Genomic DNA, 16782 nt, shown 5'->3' with positions numbered 1-16782 from the left:
TTCAGAGGGGTGCATGCAGCCCAGTGTTTATAGCAGCATGATCTACAATAGCCAGGTCATGGAAGCAGCCCAGATGTCCATCAACTGATGAATGGATAAAGAAGATGTGGTGTATGTGTGTGTAATGGAATATCATTCAGCCATCAAAAAGAATGAAATCTTGCCATTTGCAACAACGTGGAGGGAGCTAGAGGGTATAATGCTGAGTGAAATAAGCCAGTCAGAGAAAGATAAATACCATATGATTTCACTCATATGTGGAATTTAAGAAACAAAACAAACGGGCAAAGGGGAAAAAGAGGAAGAGAGACAAACCAAGAAACAGACCCTTAACTATAGAGAACTGATGGTTACCAGAGAGGAGGGGGGCAGGGGAATGGGTTAAATAGGTGATGGGGATTAAGAGAGTGCATTTGTCGTGATGAGCACCGGGTGTCGTATGGAAGTGTTGAGTCACTAAATTGTACGCTTCAATCTAATATTACACTGTATGTTAGCTAACTGGAATTTAAATAAAAGCTTAAAAAATTAAGTTGGTAAAACATACAGAAAACATTAGATAAAAAAATAAACATACCAGAATTACGTCATTTTCTGTGGTAGATTAAAAAGTCAAAATGCACTTTTTCCATGCTGCTTTTCAGAAATAATCATAACGCATATTTACACCTTAGTATCCCGTCCCCTAGACTTCATGTAGAGGCCTAAGACCCATATTTTAAATGTAAAAGTCTGTCCTTGAGGAAGAAAATACAGCGTATTGTTTTACCATAGGAAACTTAATGTTTCCTCATTTTACCTGTTTCCTGTTTTCCTAATGTTTCCTGTTTACCAAGGAAACTTAATGTTTCCTGATTTTAAATATGGCTGTGCCTATAATGTAATATTTCTAAGAGCACATTTTGAGAAATTTGTAATTCCTATTATATCTTGAAAGATGCAAGTGAAACTTGAGACTTTTTCTTTGCCCTGTGACCCTCTCTTTTTATAGTTTTGGAGTTCTTTAAAGACACAAAACAAGTATTTCTTTAAAATATATATGATGCAATGAGACTAATAAATCTTTTTTTCTTGACTATAAAACTTCTTTATATTCCCATAACAAACACATAAATTCCCATAGTTTTCCCTTACTGATGGCATTTTTTTTTTAGTCCCCCTACAAAAAAACTATCAACCATTCCATTGGCCCAACAGTTTACTTCTTTAAGCGTATTCAAAGACATTTTCATACCATTCAAACACTTGTCTTAATAGGTTGTATTCAATAACAGTAACCTCTCTAGGTAAATACTGAATGAGCAGTCCAATCTCCTTCCAGCTTGGGAAGCAAATGCTCATTGAAAAGAATTTCTTTTCCAATTAGAATTGCCAAGGGCTACCAGACCTCTCCAGATCTGCGACTGACCTGGTTGCAGAACATGGCGGGCAAACACTCGGAACGCAGCAACCATGCCGAAGCTGCCCAGTGCCTGGTCCACTCAGCAGCACTTGTCGCTGAATATTTGAGCATGCTGGAGGACCGCAAATATCTTCCTGTAGGATGTGTGACATTTCAGGTAGGAATCTGCCAGGTTTACGTTACATCAAGGTATGTCCTTTTTAGTTTACCTTTTCTCACTGGTGTTAAGATTCACTCAGCTTGTAAGGAAAGCATAAACACTAAAGCTAATGCTTCACAAGATAAGTTAACATTTCACTATCACTGTCTTGAATACATTGGTAAAGAGTACTTGCTGATTCCCCCCCCCCCCCCATTTTTCTTTTTACCCCAAATACCAGTGCTCAGCATAGTTCTTCTCTTTGCCTATACTGCTGGGGACTTCATAGCATCTATGAAATACATGTGAAATACGGAGAATCGTAATACAGTAGAAACTCTCAATTGGCTTTTACTTAAAACATCAGATAACCCAGCATTCTCCATTCTCTGTATAAAATAGGCTGATAACCATGGCTCAGATTTGATAGTTTACTCCCTCGTAGGAATCCATACCTCTCACCCACTAGTCGATTTCTTTGCTTGCCAGGAGTTATGCTTTGCTTTTCTTCAAAACCTGTTAATGCCAGATTTGGGAAATTACAAAACTTAATTACATGTTAAATGTTATGTCCTCTGGTGAAATCTGAATGCAGAAAGAGAGCCAGTCATTTTTTCTTTGAAAGCTAAGTTAAATGTTTTGCGAAGACTTGATAAAGGTGAGTCTCCAAAACAATTGCTTTTGAATTAATTTTGGACCAACTACAAAAGATTAGGGGGGAAAGCTCCTAGAAATCTAGGATTATTGGATAGGCTTTTAAGTTCAGGTTTTTCCTCTAAAGAAACAGAACTGGCAATCTTAAATGAAGGTTGTATAACGGGTATTTACTCAAGAGAGATTCGATGAAAAACTGATTAGGAGACCTGTACCCAAAGAATAGGCCTTAGACCTACTTCAAAAAAATGTCAAATGAGTGTATATTTGCTGTGAGTGTTTAGGTTAAAGTATTTCAGGTAGTATATGTTATTTCTTCTTTAGAAATAATGGATAATCCCAATCACATTGGCTTTTATTATACCTGAGTTTGTTCATTAACTCTATGTTAGGCAAGCCAAGCCATAGCCCACCTTAATTTTCCCTGTGGGGAGCTTTGATAAGATCATTTAAGTTAAAAATACTGTTTAAAGTCTTCTGAGATGTCCTTTATCGTATCACTGTTTTCCTTAGCCCATAATTTTTCTTAATTTTTTATTAATGGAAAAGTTACTATAGTGTTACCATTTATTGTCCTCCTCAGCATACAGAAAGATTTTGGAGATTTGTGTTTTATCTTTGAGTTGACTGCCCCCACCTTTTTTTTCACCCAAGCTGGTATTAATATTTCATCTTCAGTTACTTCCTCATAAACATCTTTCATGCTAAGAAATTAATTCCATTTCAAAAGCCGTTTCAATTTTCTTCCCCAGAATATTTCATCTAATGTTTTAGAAGAATCTGCAGTCTCAGATGATGTGGTATCTCCAGATGAAGAAGGTATCTGCTCTGGAAAGTACTTTACTGAGTCAGGACTCGTGGGATTACTGGAACAAGCAGCTGCTTCTTTCTCTATGGTAGATGACTCCTGTTCGTTCTCTTTCCTCAGATACGTACCTCTGAATTATTCGTGATATGTATATTCTCTCTGCCTGGGCCCCTGCTTTTCCTTTATGATAGTTTTCTCCAAGCACCTTAAAAACTGTCTAGGAACAAATTTTCTCTGTAGATTCATCACTGCTTAACTCCTTTTTGTCTTAATAATCTGTCATTTCCTCCAGTATTTTTCATTTGCTTATTTATGAACCATCACTTAATCTATCACAGATTTTTTTGGTTTATAAAACTTTTACCACCATTTTCTAAAACCTTAAAATTGAAAAACAGACCAAAACAGAAAACCTAGACTAATGTGGCTCTAGCTATAGAGCTGGTCTATTGGATGAAAGGGAGAATCTTCCTTTGAGTGCTTTGGACATTACCCTGGTGCTCAGGAAAATTATGGCCCCTCATCTCATTGGTTGCACAGTGAGCCCTATTAGGAAGGTGTTAGAGACCTGGAGCTTACTTACCAGGAGCTTTATGAACTATGTCCTCGATCCCTTCCCTGACCTGTACCATGTTATAACCCCAGTCCTTGTCCCTCCCTATCTGTATGTGAAGAATTGAAGCAGTCTTACTGATCCAAGATGGGATGATTATTGGAGAAGGGAAAGATAGCTAGCCCTGCTTACTTTCTTAAACTATGGTAATAGGGACATCTCCTTTCTCTGACATTTCTGTTTGGTATTTAGTGTCCCAGCGCCAAGGTTTCAGAAACTGTGAAGTGCATGTTAGGGTAAGGGGGAAGCTTAACATAATGTGCAGTGTTGCACTTCTCCACCATTACACTGCTGTAGGGAGTTGGATATTCCCCTGGCCTTAACCCTACCTTGCAGTGGGTTGGTTAAGGGCATCTGTTTAGAAGGCATACAGCCAGAATTCATATCCTGGCTCTGCTGCCCTAGTAGTTCAGTCACTTCAGTCACAAATTACTCAACCTGTCAGTGCTTCACTTTTCTTGTCCATTAAATGCACCTAGTAATAGTAGGAATTGCATAGGAATGCTGTTAAGAGTAAATGAGTTAATGTATGTAAAATGCTTATCACAGTGCCTGGCTCCAAGTAAGTATTAGTGTTTGCCATTACCATCCTCTTCATCATTATTCCCACTTAGAACCAGCTTATTTAAATATAATTATTGTGAGACTCTAAGAATGTTTGGTGATTGACCATTTTAAAATTTCCTGTCTGAGGACCTCAACTGTCCTGATAGCTCCCCTGGATCCCTGCTCCTTGAGTTTCATTTTAAGTGGTCTGAGCTAGCAGTGGGGAAGTGTTTTTTTGCTATTAATGGAATGTTTTAATAAATATACACTCTGTGTGTATATGTAATTTTAATAATTCACAGTAATACAGTGGCCTGTATTAGGGAAGTTCTTTTGTAATAGCGTATAATTATGAAATTCACTGTTTTTCAACTAATCTATTTAATCCTTTTTTTCTAATTTTTTAGAAGTTTTTATTTATTAGAAAGAGTGAGAAAGAGAGAGAGATCCCGAACAGTGTGAGGGGCAGAGGGAAAAGCAGGCTGTCTGCTGATGTGGGCTTCAATCCTGGGACCCTGGGATCATGACCTGAGCCAAAGGCTGGCGCTTAACTCACTGAGCCACCCAGGCGCCCCCTCATCTGTCTAATCTTAATTACAATAATTACTGGGGCATTTTAGTTACACTATATCTGTTTCACTGTTATAGTTAGATGATTGCTTAAACTCCTGTGAACTTTTACTAGAAAATTTAAGAACTATATTTATTTCCTTGAGAAAATATGTTTGCTGATTTGTGAGGTAATAGGAACTCAGCGGCTTTTGGAAAACATCTCTTTCTTTCTTCACGACAGCCACCAACCTGTTATTAAAGACAAGAAAACGGAATAACAGTACAAACACATGTTGTCCCTCACTCTGATTATAAGCAGAGCAACCCTTGGCCGGCTACTGGCCCCTAGGGGAATAAAGTCTGGTAGCTCAGAACCTTCTTTAATTTGGTGAAAGATCACTGATTTTTTTCCCCACAGGATATTTTCAATAAGATTTCCTGTGCCAATTTAATATTTTAGAAATGCAAATAATTTTAGTTTGCCAGGATGCCACAGGTTATCTGATATCTGTGACCAATGTAGTAATTGGATTTCTTTTATTCCCCTCCTCAGAATTAATTTCTTTCACAGTTTATATGTGTATGGAAGTACTCACACATACACACTAGTGAAGTAGTTACTGCGTAGACAGCGGAATGTCCAGTCTAAATTTTGTAGAAATTTAAATATGCATATATGTATTGTGTGTATGTTAAATATACTCACACGTACATATCCATCCATCTAGAGGAGATATGCGTTGTGCAAAATTCTTTTATTAAGGCTTAATAAAATTAAAAATTCGTAGTGTTTGTTTTTATGTCCTACTGGGAAAGCTTCAGTGGTATTGCCTTAGTGGAAATTATGTGAATTTATAAATTGTAATTCTTTACTTTCATATTGATGTAAGAGAAAACAACATCTTATAACATTATTCTTATAGGCTGGCATGTATGAAGCGGTAAATGAGGTTTACAAAGTACTTATTCCTATTCACGAAGCTAATCGGGATGCGAAGAAACTATCCACAATTCATGGTAAACTTCAAGAAGCGTTCAGCAAAATTGTTCATCAGGTAATGATTGCAATTTCTAGCATCAGTGTAAATGGAGAAAACTGTCTGAAACCATTAGTGTTGCTTTGTACTGATGTCAAACTAGAGCCGATGAAATGACCATTTTAATCAGATTGCAGATGAATGATGTCAAAATGATGGTTCATGGCCAGAGCAAGATTCATTAACGACAAATGAATTTACCTAAAGTAGATCATGGTCATCATAAACTTTCTACATAGTTTTTTCCTTCACTTTTTAAAAATGATCAGTAGTTGGCAAATTTTTAAAATTGTGAGTTCTTTCCTGTTTCACAGTGTGGGTTAAAATTGTGAATCTGATTTTAAGTTGATTTCTTTTGCTGCCAAAAAAGTTTTTTTATTTAAGTTAGTTTTTTATTAAATGATATGGAAGTTTAATGAACTAATATTGTTAATGTTTTCAACTCAGCTTCAACCGTTTTTCCTAGATGTTCCATTCAATCATCCTTTAATATATTTTTAGTATGAAAATAATATTTAGTGAAAACAATGAATAAAACTGTTGTCTTGAATGATTATTCAATTATAACAGTATGATTTTAGTACTTGTTTATAGTTCATGGAATCCACACATTATCACCAAAATTAAAATCAAAATAAGGATTGGTTTAAAAGTGAAGTAGACTACTAGCAATTGATTTCCCTGAAACTAAATTCTTGGCTTTCTTAAAATACTCTGAAATATCCTGTTGAGCCTCCTCCCTTCCCCACTTTTCCCTTCCCTTCCCGGGCTCCCTGTGCTGTTATCTGCTACTACCATCATCTAAGAAGGACGTGGAGTATTGATTATCCACTGTTGTATTCATTACTTGTCCTGCTATACTGTCTGTCAGCTTGACCTCCTCTTTCTCGCTGTGGACTAAGCTGTTCTGGATGAATTGATATAATCTGAAAAACTTTAATAGTCTTAAAACAGGGAGGCTATACCATTAAGCCAATATTGTTCTCTACTAAAACACTGAAGTTGCAAGAGATTTATTACAATTCATGATGGTAACAGGCGGGTCTTACTTTAATCAGTTGTACGTACACTGTCAATGACATGTCAGGTCTAGAACACCTGGAGCTAGTAGTTTGCAATAAATTTTCCTCCATTTGTATTTTAGGCATTTGAGCAAAATTGAGATTTCTATTCCAGTTTACCCTGGGTAGTTCAGTGAAGCGCAGCTCCCTTTAGTTAGAGGTCTAATTCAGACACATTAACAGAACACAAAGCTGCCTCTTTTTCACCAAATTTATAATTTCCCTTACTAAAGTTTTTAAAAGGTGAAATTTTAACTACTTAGGTTTTGAACAAGCAATTTAGGAAATTACACAGATCTTAAGTGAAAGAATATGGTGTTTAAAATATCCTGGTGTCTTCTATTCGCGGAGAAGAATTTATGGTATATAGTGCCTTACACTGCTACAGTTCCTTTGGCCTTTTTTTGTTCTTTTAAAACAGTTTTTTTTTTTTTTATGACTTGCCCTTTTTTACTTTTTATTATACAGAGTACTGGCTGGGAGGTAGGTAATGTTTTAGTTAGTTAAAGACACTAATAGATTGATTTGACCGGATTTCTTATGCCAATGCTTTGCCCACATGTGCTAGCTGTGGGCATTCTGTTGCTATCTGCTATCAACTGAATTCATTAACCAAAGAAATTTTGTTAAAATACTGTCAGTTATTTTAAGCAATTTATTATTATGAGGTTGTAGGCAGTGCATGGAAATTCATGTTACACTAATGAGATTCTTTGGTAAATGAGCCACTTTGTCACCACTTTAGTTTGTTTTTATCCTTTGAAGCGTTTTCTTTCATCAACATTTACACACAGATTTCTTTTTTTAACCATATTGTTTCACCTCATTTTACAGAGGTCGATTTATGTGTTATTGCTCAGAGGTGTAAATAGAAAATACCGTATTTCATCTGATCAAAGACGCCATCAATTTTAAGACATACCATTATTTTATATGCCTTTAAGAAAGAAAAGGAAACGTATTAAATCACAACATCCTATCAGTTGAAAGATGAATGCTAACGACAGGGATATTAAAATGTGGGCCAAAAAACATGTGCGTCTTGGAATTGATGAAATAATGTGTTGATTTGATCTTGAGTCACTTCACCTTGAGTATGAGTACTACTGAGGGAAGAAATTCACTTTGTCATTTAAATTTTGTTGGTGAGCGGGATAAAGAGACTGGGAGAACATGAAATTTACTTTGACCTCCTCTACTGACAGTTTGGTAATTTGTGTTGAAGACTACATAGGCTTCTTTTTATGTAGGAGGTAGGCCTGTGAAAAGTAATGTATGAGTCCAATTTTACCTGAAAAAAGCCAAAAAGATTTGACTGCTATTGTTGTAAATCTTTCTGTAAAGAAAAGAGTTCTGGAAAATGTGCCCTAATTTATCTTGATGAGGTAAAGCCAGGGTATTAATAAATCAGGTTTATTTTAAGCGAGGTATATTTGTAAAGTTATCTGCTTTGCCTCTCACTTTGAGGTCACATTTCTCTGGTTTCACATTGTGGTCCTTATTTGGGGACCCAAAGAGAAAACCTTAGGAATAAATGTTACTATTGTGTTTCTTCCATTCCCGGATTAGTCCCTACCCTTTGCTTTTCCTCAGATGAAGCCAGGACTTGTGCATCTACCTTAATTCTTCAGATTCAATGTGTATGACCTTATTAATATCTAATATAGAATTCCTCATTTTTGTGGCTCAGCTAAGAGATACAGAAAGAGACTTGCCGTGGTTAATCTAGGAGCAGTAAAGTTCCTTATAGATTTCGTCACATGAAATCAGCTGAAAAGTAGGCATGAAAGAAGGTATATTGAAACCTCTGAGCAGTTTATTACTAGTTGGCTTGATGCTAAATCGACCCCTGAAAGGTATAATTTTCACTGGTTATGACATTAATATCATTCTGTCATCATGTTTATTGCATGGTAAAAGTCGCACAGACTTTATTTTTCTGTTTATATTCTTGTCACTGCCTTTCACTGGACTTCTAGCTTTGTAGCTTCTAAAATTGTTGCACGTTTGTTTTTTGCTTTTCCCTTGTAAAACTTAAATGGATGCTTGCATTTTAAAAATGTGTTTGCCACCATGTGCTGCTTATTTGTTTTGAAATTTCCCTAATTAAAATGCTTTCTGTTTTCTCTTCTCTCTTGCCCCTGGTTGCTGACCCTACTCCCTACTTTTACTATTGTCTATTGTGGTAAGTTCCTATCTTGTGGATATTTTTCTTTTTGACTTTGGGAAAACTTCAGTAATTTTATTTTTTCTGAAAGCTGTGTTTCCTAGCTAATATCCTAGTATTCTCAAAGAACTCACTGGTTTAATACCCAGTAAGGGTAAATTATCTGTTGTATAGAAAGGCTCTTTGAATTGATAACTCACTATCTGACTTACAGGAAAAGCCCTTCTAGGCTTATATATTAGCAGTGTTTCATATTTCATTATGCTCTTTGATTTGGTACAAATTATTTGAGTTGGCAAAGCTTTTGAGGGGTGCGTGTATATGAATGTGTTGTATGCATGTGTGTAAAAGATCACTTTAAAACTTGACACTTAGCAGTTTGGTAAAGTATTTATCATGCAAAAGAACAAATCAGGAACCCGGCACAGATCATGGTGGCTGTTCCCTGCTCTGCCAGTTTCAGTACCTTAATGGCCGTTTAGCGTTCACCTTTATTTTTCTCTTTTCCCAAGCCCATTTCTTTTTCTGACAATAATAGGAAGTGAAGTTGTTTTAATCATTTCTTTCTTATGATTGCATTTTTACAGTATTTTTAGGAAAAGAGAAATACTGAATTTCTGTATGGAAATTTGTATACTGATTTCATATCTTGTGTGTATGTTTCATTTTTAAAAGAAGCATTTATCCATGTATCCAACTGTGATCAGTTTCAGAATAGATTAACACGTTTGGATTTTTCAGAATAACCAATCCCCAGACATCAGTAATAGTCATGTGACACTTTCTCCATTTTTTTTTCCCCCCTGAAAAGATTACGACATATTTCTTCAAAGGGCATATCACTCTGGTATTGGGTATATCTTATCATCTCCAGAAAGGCTAGAGAAGGTGGGCTTATTAGCTTTGTGAAGCTAAACTCTTGCTGTTGGACCACTAAAGAAAAGTGGGGTACCCTAACTTTTGAGATTGAAACATGCAAAAAGCTATTATCTTAACTGTTGTCATTGGGCTGGATGGACATGAATATGAGGCAGTATTTTGGTTTTTCTGTGCTCAGAAATACTGGCCGTAGTTCTGGTACAGTTGTTTCTGTTGAATTTTTTATGCTTTAATCCATGCTAAAGTGAAGGGAGATAAATTAACTCATCTAAGCAAGTAAAGGTGGAGCAGAATTACAAACAGTGATATAATGGAGGTGGGGAGGAGTCTCTGAAAGAAGGGAATGAAAAAAAAATTCCAAGAGCGTAGTCTTTACCTCAGGAATGTTAAGTCAGATATAAGGAAAGTTAAGGAAAACGTAATAGGTGGGAAGAATCTTCTTATCTCCAGGCGGAGATACTTTTTGGGTAGTTGGTGACTCCCTGATAATTGGTACAGACCCATGACTGCTGAACCGCTGATCGTGTTCTGCCCTTTATGCTACTTTTCAGAAAAAGACATGGGCAGCAAACATGTACAATGTCGATGATAACAGATTTGATTCCTTTTTCCTGGACTACGACATGGAATGGTTGAAACTGAACTTCTGATAAGAAATGTAGCAGGATGTATCTTAGAAGAATGTATTTCATAGGTGAACCACCAACCTGGTTATCATATTAGAGTACAGAAGACAATGTTGTAATATAGAGAAAGACAAACCATAGGGTAGGAGGGACCCATTAATTCTCAAAAGACTTACTCAAGGAAATTCTCAGGGAAAACATCAGAAGTGGAAATGGTTCAGAGATCATACTTATGTCCTAATGTTGGTATATCAGTATATAGGGTGTGGGAATTTCCATAGCTTAATTAAGAACTTGGACTTCAGGTGTCAAATATAGTGGTATTTAATTCTCAGCCCCACCACTGATTAACACTGTGACCTTGGACAAGTTACTTTTCCTCATCTATAAAATGAGGGCAAAAAAAAAGGTACCTATCTCATAGTTGTGATAAGAATTAATAATGCGTGTAAAAGGGATAATATCTAGCACATAGTAGTTTTAAAATGTTGGAGATAATTATTTTTATTGTTGTTACTATAACATCATCATCATCATCATCATTATTATTGCTACTTGAAATCTTAACAGTTTGGCTAATGAAATCTAAGAGGTGTTATGTCCCCAAGTTGACATCTACTACTAACCAAACCCACAAAGGTGTTTGTGTTCCGTAAGAGAACTAGATGCAGTAGAAGAGGAGGGTGATTACCACTGTGTGAAATACTGGTGTGCCTGTCTGGAAGTCCATAACCTTGAAGGAAGTATAGCAAAAAACAGTTGGGTGAGGATAAAAGAAGTTTTAGTAGTGATGTCATTGTAGAAATACACAACTAGCCCCACAGAATGTTCTTGCTAAATACAGATAACAAAACTAGAAAAGATTTGAGATCCATTCATCATAAGACATTTCAGCCATGAGAGACGTCTGTGATGTGGTCACATTACCCACAGTGGAATCAGTAAATCGAACTGCTAAGGAAGAATAAATTGGAGTGTGGGAATCATAGGAAATTCAGAAAATTCATGACAGTAAGGAAAGGTAATGCTAGAAAAAAAATAGAGGCTAGGTTCTAGGAAAGTAGAAAACAAGTGTCATTGTGGTCTAAAACTTTGAAGAGGAAAAAAGATGAAGTGATGGGTTTTTTTCCTGAGGAAGAAGCTATATGATTATGGGTTCGTGAACATGATAGAGTCCATGGTTTTACACTAGACAGCTTTTTGTAAATCGAAAATTTACTCAAACTTTTAGCCTTCCTTCTGCTCCCTCCCCCATTCCAGTGCACACACATTCATTCTCAATTCCAGTAACTCCTTAGAGCTACCTCTCTGTCTGCTCCATTCTGCCTCCTGCACACTCCCCTTCAACTCTCCCGGCCCCCCTCCTGTTCTTCAAACGTACTGGATAGGCTCCTGTCCTGCGACCTGTGCACTGGCTCGCTCCTCTGCCTGCAGTGCTCTTCCCCAGAGATTCACATGAATAACTCTTCCACCTCCTCTACCTCTTTGCTCAGATGTCACCTTTTGGTGAGACCTACCCTGACCATGCTCTTTGTCTCTTTTGTTCAACTGATTTATCACAAAAGTCTGGAAGAGTTTGCTGACGTATATGGTAGGCACTCAATCAATATGTGAATGGATGAATGGTTTTCTCACATTCTGTTTCATGGCTTTGTATCTTCTTTTTTTCCTTTCTCTCTCTCTCTCTGCTGAAATGTTCTTTCCTTCCTTCCCACATACAGTTAGCCATTCTTCTGAGTTGTAGAACCCTGTGTGTTCCCCTCTTCTGTGACCTGGGTCCAGCAGGATTAATCTTTCCTTTCTTGATACCACTTTTTATTATAACACATAACTCTTTGTATTGTAATTATTTGAGTATATCCTTTACTTTCTTGAGGAGCCAAATCTTTTCATTTTTATTTTCATATTACGGAGGATGAACAGTGTCTAACACATTATAAGCACTCAATAATTTTTTTCCTTGAACTGAATGTCAGTATGAGAAAGTAAATAAAAAGAGCTTTAAGTGCTTAGTAACTAGTGATAAGCTGCATTAATAAAATTCAAGTTCATATCGGAGGCAGTGAGCCCACTGATCCCTGAGCTGATCAGATCACATCAGCAGTATTGTGTTCTGTTTCTGGGATGCCACACTTTGAAAGGTGGCATTGAAAAACTAATAAAATGCAAACAAGATAGTAATTCCTATCATATAAAGATGATTGAGAACTGGAAAGTTCAGCTAAGGGATACAATTTCTAATCATGGTCTTCAAATATTTAAAAGGCCACACAATATTGAAGATTGGAATAGTGTTTTATGTTGGACACCTCTGAGAGGAGTTTAGTCAGAATAACAAAATTTTAATATTTGTGGTTTCTAAAAGTAGAAATGTATATGTATATATGTGTATGACATTTTTGAAACATAACAATCACAAGGTATTTTCTCAAATGCCATTTTTATTTTCCATGCAGTGCCTTCATTCCTTGAGTATGTCACAATTTGCTGTTACATTGTTTCATTGGCTTATGAATGGTTTTAATCAGAATTTTGATTGAGTACCCTTTTTTCTAGGGAGATTTCATTTGCCATAGGAACTCAGTTTTTATACCTGTTAAATTTTGAAATAACTGAAAATTTGTTTTAGATTAGAAACCTCAAGTTTTGTTGTTGTTATTTTTTGTTTTGTTCTGTTTTTAGCTCCAAAGACATTTTTTTCTTCAAAACGTTATTTCTCCTGGTTAGAAATGTGAGGATATTTTTAGTCACTATAATTTTTTTTTTCGGTTTGAAACTAGTAAATTAACAATCGGAGTTTCCTGTTTTGCTTAATTATCTGTTTCATTTGTGACTTATTTTACATGTTCTTTAGCCTTTAGCCGTTGAGTAAGAACTCAATGTAGGAAGAGTAAGTGTAAGACAGATTAGGCTTAAAGAGAATTCAGAGGTTTTAAAATACTTACGTGTGGCTGTGTATATAGGCACTACCACAAAATCCTTTTGAAACATCTTAGATTCTTGTTGGTTTTTTTTAAAGATTTATTTATTTATTTGAGGTGGGGAGGGGCAGAGGGAGAGCGGGAATCTTAAGCAGGCCCAACACGGGGCTTAATTTAATGACGCGGAGATTGGGACCTGAGCCTAAACCAAGCGTCAGTCGCTTAACCAAAGACCCCACCCAAGAGCCCCTTCTGAAGCATCTTTGTAAATAAATTGTAAGAATTGCATAGAAAGCTTCCCAGTATTTTATCTTCATTGAAGGAATTTGTTCTCAGAGGTGCTGTGGAAGAGTTCAGATGGTCTTCGTGTTCTGTGTACTTGAATGTGTGCTTAATGTATGCAGAGGGTGGTTTGGGGACTTGAAAACAACCAACTCATGTCAAATTTTTTTCTTTTTTATCTTTTGAACACTTTACCCTTTCTGTTCCACTTTTTGTTACTCTTCCACATAGAGTATTGCTTTGCCAGGTTACTCTTCCACATAGAGTATTGCTTTGCCAGAGGGACACCCATTGTAAATGGTTTGCTTCAAGGCTTCTGGACGGTCTTGCCATGTACTGACTGCCTCCTCTGTGCCAGGTGCTATATACTTGGCTCCTAACTTTTATGATCTCATTTCTTTATATGTGTAAAGATATAAAAAGGCAAATGCTAATTAAAAATGTTAGTGTTATTTTTAAACTTTATTTAGTATGTTATAATTTCAGAATAATTAAGACACAGTTCATGTTATACCAAGTATCTTTTCTTGAAATAAGGAAAATAAGTTAATTTATCTCAACAGTATAGGGACTTAAAACCATAGACCAAACTCTGAAAAACGTAAACCATATGTGATTTAGTCACTTGATAAAAGTCCCCATTGCAGAATGTTATTTGTTAGAAATAATGAAAAAGAATATTTACTTCATTTTTACCTTCATTTGAGAAGCAATACAATTTTGTGATTTTGAATGAAATCTTTTTGCAGTGCTTTGAGAATTTTATGCTGTAGCAATGTAAACGTAATGTGGAAAAACAAAAAAACTTTGTATTGAAGTTTCTTCGTTTTCCTACACCTAGGATGGTAAGCGGATGTTTGGCACCTATTTTCGTGTTGGTTTTTATGGCACCAAGTTCGGGGATTTGGATGAACAGGAATTTGTGTACAAGGAGCCTGCAATAACCAAACTTGCAGAGATCTCTCACAGATTGGAGGTGAATGCTGTGGTAGTTGATAAATGTCCTCTTTAATGTGTATTCTCTATGATGAATAGACTTTCAGATCCAGATCAAATCATTTAATAAGCCAGATCCTGCCATATAGACTTCTCCTTTAGAGAATAAGGATTTTTTTGATACCTACAGTAATCTTTCAAATCCTTCAAATCTCTTATGACAACAGTAAATTAACATTAACCTTTTTTGGGGGCTCTATTTTCACACATTTTATCTTATTTTAGAAACCCCTGTACCTTTCAGAATTACTGTGATTTGTGGAGAAAGTATAGTATTATCTACGTTTTGCAGAAGAAAAAAGCATAAGGAGTTAAATAGCAACTAATGGTGGAACTGGAACTCCAAGACATTTCTGACCCAAGTGCCTTATCTCTTTGGCCTGTTTCCCAGTGAGATTCGCTTAGAAATTAAAAGCTTGAGATCACACCCTGAAAACACTTCTTAGAACCCCTTCACCTTTAGAACTTCTTCATTTTCACCATGAATGACTAATTTTCATATTTTTGAAGTTTACCAATCTTTTCTGCTATAGTTACTCTTTCCAACCTCTCTTCATTCTTTTTACTCAAAATGCAGCCCATGGACCGGAAATACTGACATCATCTAGGAGATTGAAATACAGAATCTCAGACCCTACCCCAGATATTCTGAATTAAAATCTCCATTTTTAACAAGAGCCCCGGGTGACTTGTATTCACATAAGAGTTTGAGAAGCAGTGTTCTGGGCTTGTTTTAATTCTCAGCTCATATTAATTTCTTGAATATTATATTCTTCTGGTGACATCCCTGGCCTCTCCTTCCATAAATTGGCTTAAAGTGTGAGTTCTTATTTTTCAAGAGCTAATAAGTAAGTCTTGGGAAATATTGAGACAGTATTTTCCAAATTTACTCAATCATAAAAATTTTCTTTGAGAGAAGAGTAGGGGTTCTTCTTTGAAGATTCGGTTGTAATTTTTCCCATCGAATAGCTCCATCTGTTGCCCGTGCTGCTGCTCTGTGTTACATGGAAAAGTCACTACATTCTTGACTGGGTTGCCTTTTCAAAATCTAAACCAGTATAAAACTTTCAGCAGATCAGTGCTTTTATTTGAAAATTCTGGAATATTAAATCAGTCATAAAAATGAGTGTTGATTCACTGACCCATGTCTGCAAGAAATCAGGCCACATCAAACTCAAGAAAAGTAAGATCCTGTACATCAAAGATCCTGAGTTTCTTTTGTCACTTTCTGTTCCCTTTTTATTTTTCTTGAGGACCTCTTATGGAATCCTGTACTTTTATTGGAAAAAAATGTTGTATTTTGTGTTAAACTGAGTAGATGGGAATAATATCAAATAAATAGGCTAATATAATTTTTGTGAACCTAAATAATTATATTGTAATTATTCAGGTGGTTGTACGTGAACTACCAAAGGCCTAATTTTGCTCAGAAGTCTCCTTCAGAGACCTTCTCTGCTCTCCACTAACGTTAGCTTCATGTAAAAGGTTTCTTTTTCTTTTATTATAGGGATTTTACGGAGAAAGATTTGGAGAGGATGTGGTTGAAGTGATCAAGGACTCTAATCCTGTAGACAAGTGTAAATTAGATCCTAACAAGGTATGGGGGGTGGGACCGCGGGCCGCGCAGGTGTGGCTCTGAGACCGCGGTTTTGTGGGAGAAGGACTACGTGATGATTTAACAGGGAGAAAATGAAGGCCTTTTTGTTTCCCCAGGCGTATATCCAGATTACCTATGTGGAGCCATACTTTGACACGTATGAAATGAAGGACAGAATCACCTATTTTGACAAAAACTATAATCTTCGCCGTTTCATGTACTGTACGCCCTTCACTTTAGACGGCCGTGCCCACGGGGACCTTCACGAGCAGTTCAAACGGAAGACGATTCTGACGACTTCTCATGCCTTTCCTTATATTAAGACAAGGGTCAATGTCACTCACAAGGAGGAGGTAAGTCCACACGCGGGAATAGGGTGAGTGGGACGGACGCTGGAGCCGTGGGAGAACGGTGCGGAGGTAGCATATGTGCCGCCCCGCGCATGGCGGCGTACGAGCGCTTTACCCGGGTCTGAGCCATTAACTTCGGCCGCTTTTCTAAA

At 36.5% G+C, this 16782-nt stretch overlaps 1 protein-coding gene across 5 annotated transcripts in view; it reads left to right on the top strand.

The window, feature by feature from the left end:
- DOCK7 (dedicator of cytokinesis 7) overlaps positions 1 to 16782 on the top strand; it is a 201817-nt gene that overhangs the window by 171012 nt on the left and 14023 nt on the right. For 3 of the 5 annotated variants that reach the window (XM_045802186.2, XM_045802190.2, XM_087865956.1), the window contains 7 exons: positions 1367 to 1559; positions 2948 to 3091; positions 5638 to 5769; positions 7281 to 7295; positions 14538 to 14663; positions 16191 to 16280; positions 16397 to 16633. In XM_045802186.2, coding sequence (XP_045658142.2) covers positions 1367 to 1559; positions 2948 to 3091; positions 5638 to 5769; positions 7281 to 7295; positions 14538 to 14663; positions 16191 to 16280; positions 16397 to 16633 — 937 coding nt within the window. Of the gene's footprint in view, positions 1 to 1366; positions 1560 to 2947; positions 3092 to 5637; positions 5770 to 7280; positions 7296 to 14528; positions 14664 to 16190; positions 16281 to 16396; positions 16634 to 16782 lie in introns of all 5 variants that reach the window. The other 2 variants (XM_045802187.2, XM_045802191.2) reach the window with 1 other exon arrangement.

The sequence above is a fragment of the Ursus americanus genome, chromosome 12, assembly GCF_024610735.1.
Source record: "Ursus americanus isolate L20-20 chromosome 12, mUrsAme1.1.p, whole genome shotgun sequence".
NCBI classification, from domain to species: domain Eukaryota; kingdom Metazoa; phylum Chordata; class Mammalia; order Carnivora; family Ursidae; genus Ursus; species Ursus americanus.
Note: the sequence above shows the minus strand (reverse complement) of the source record. Positions and strands in the feature narration are given on the sequence as shown.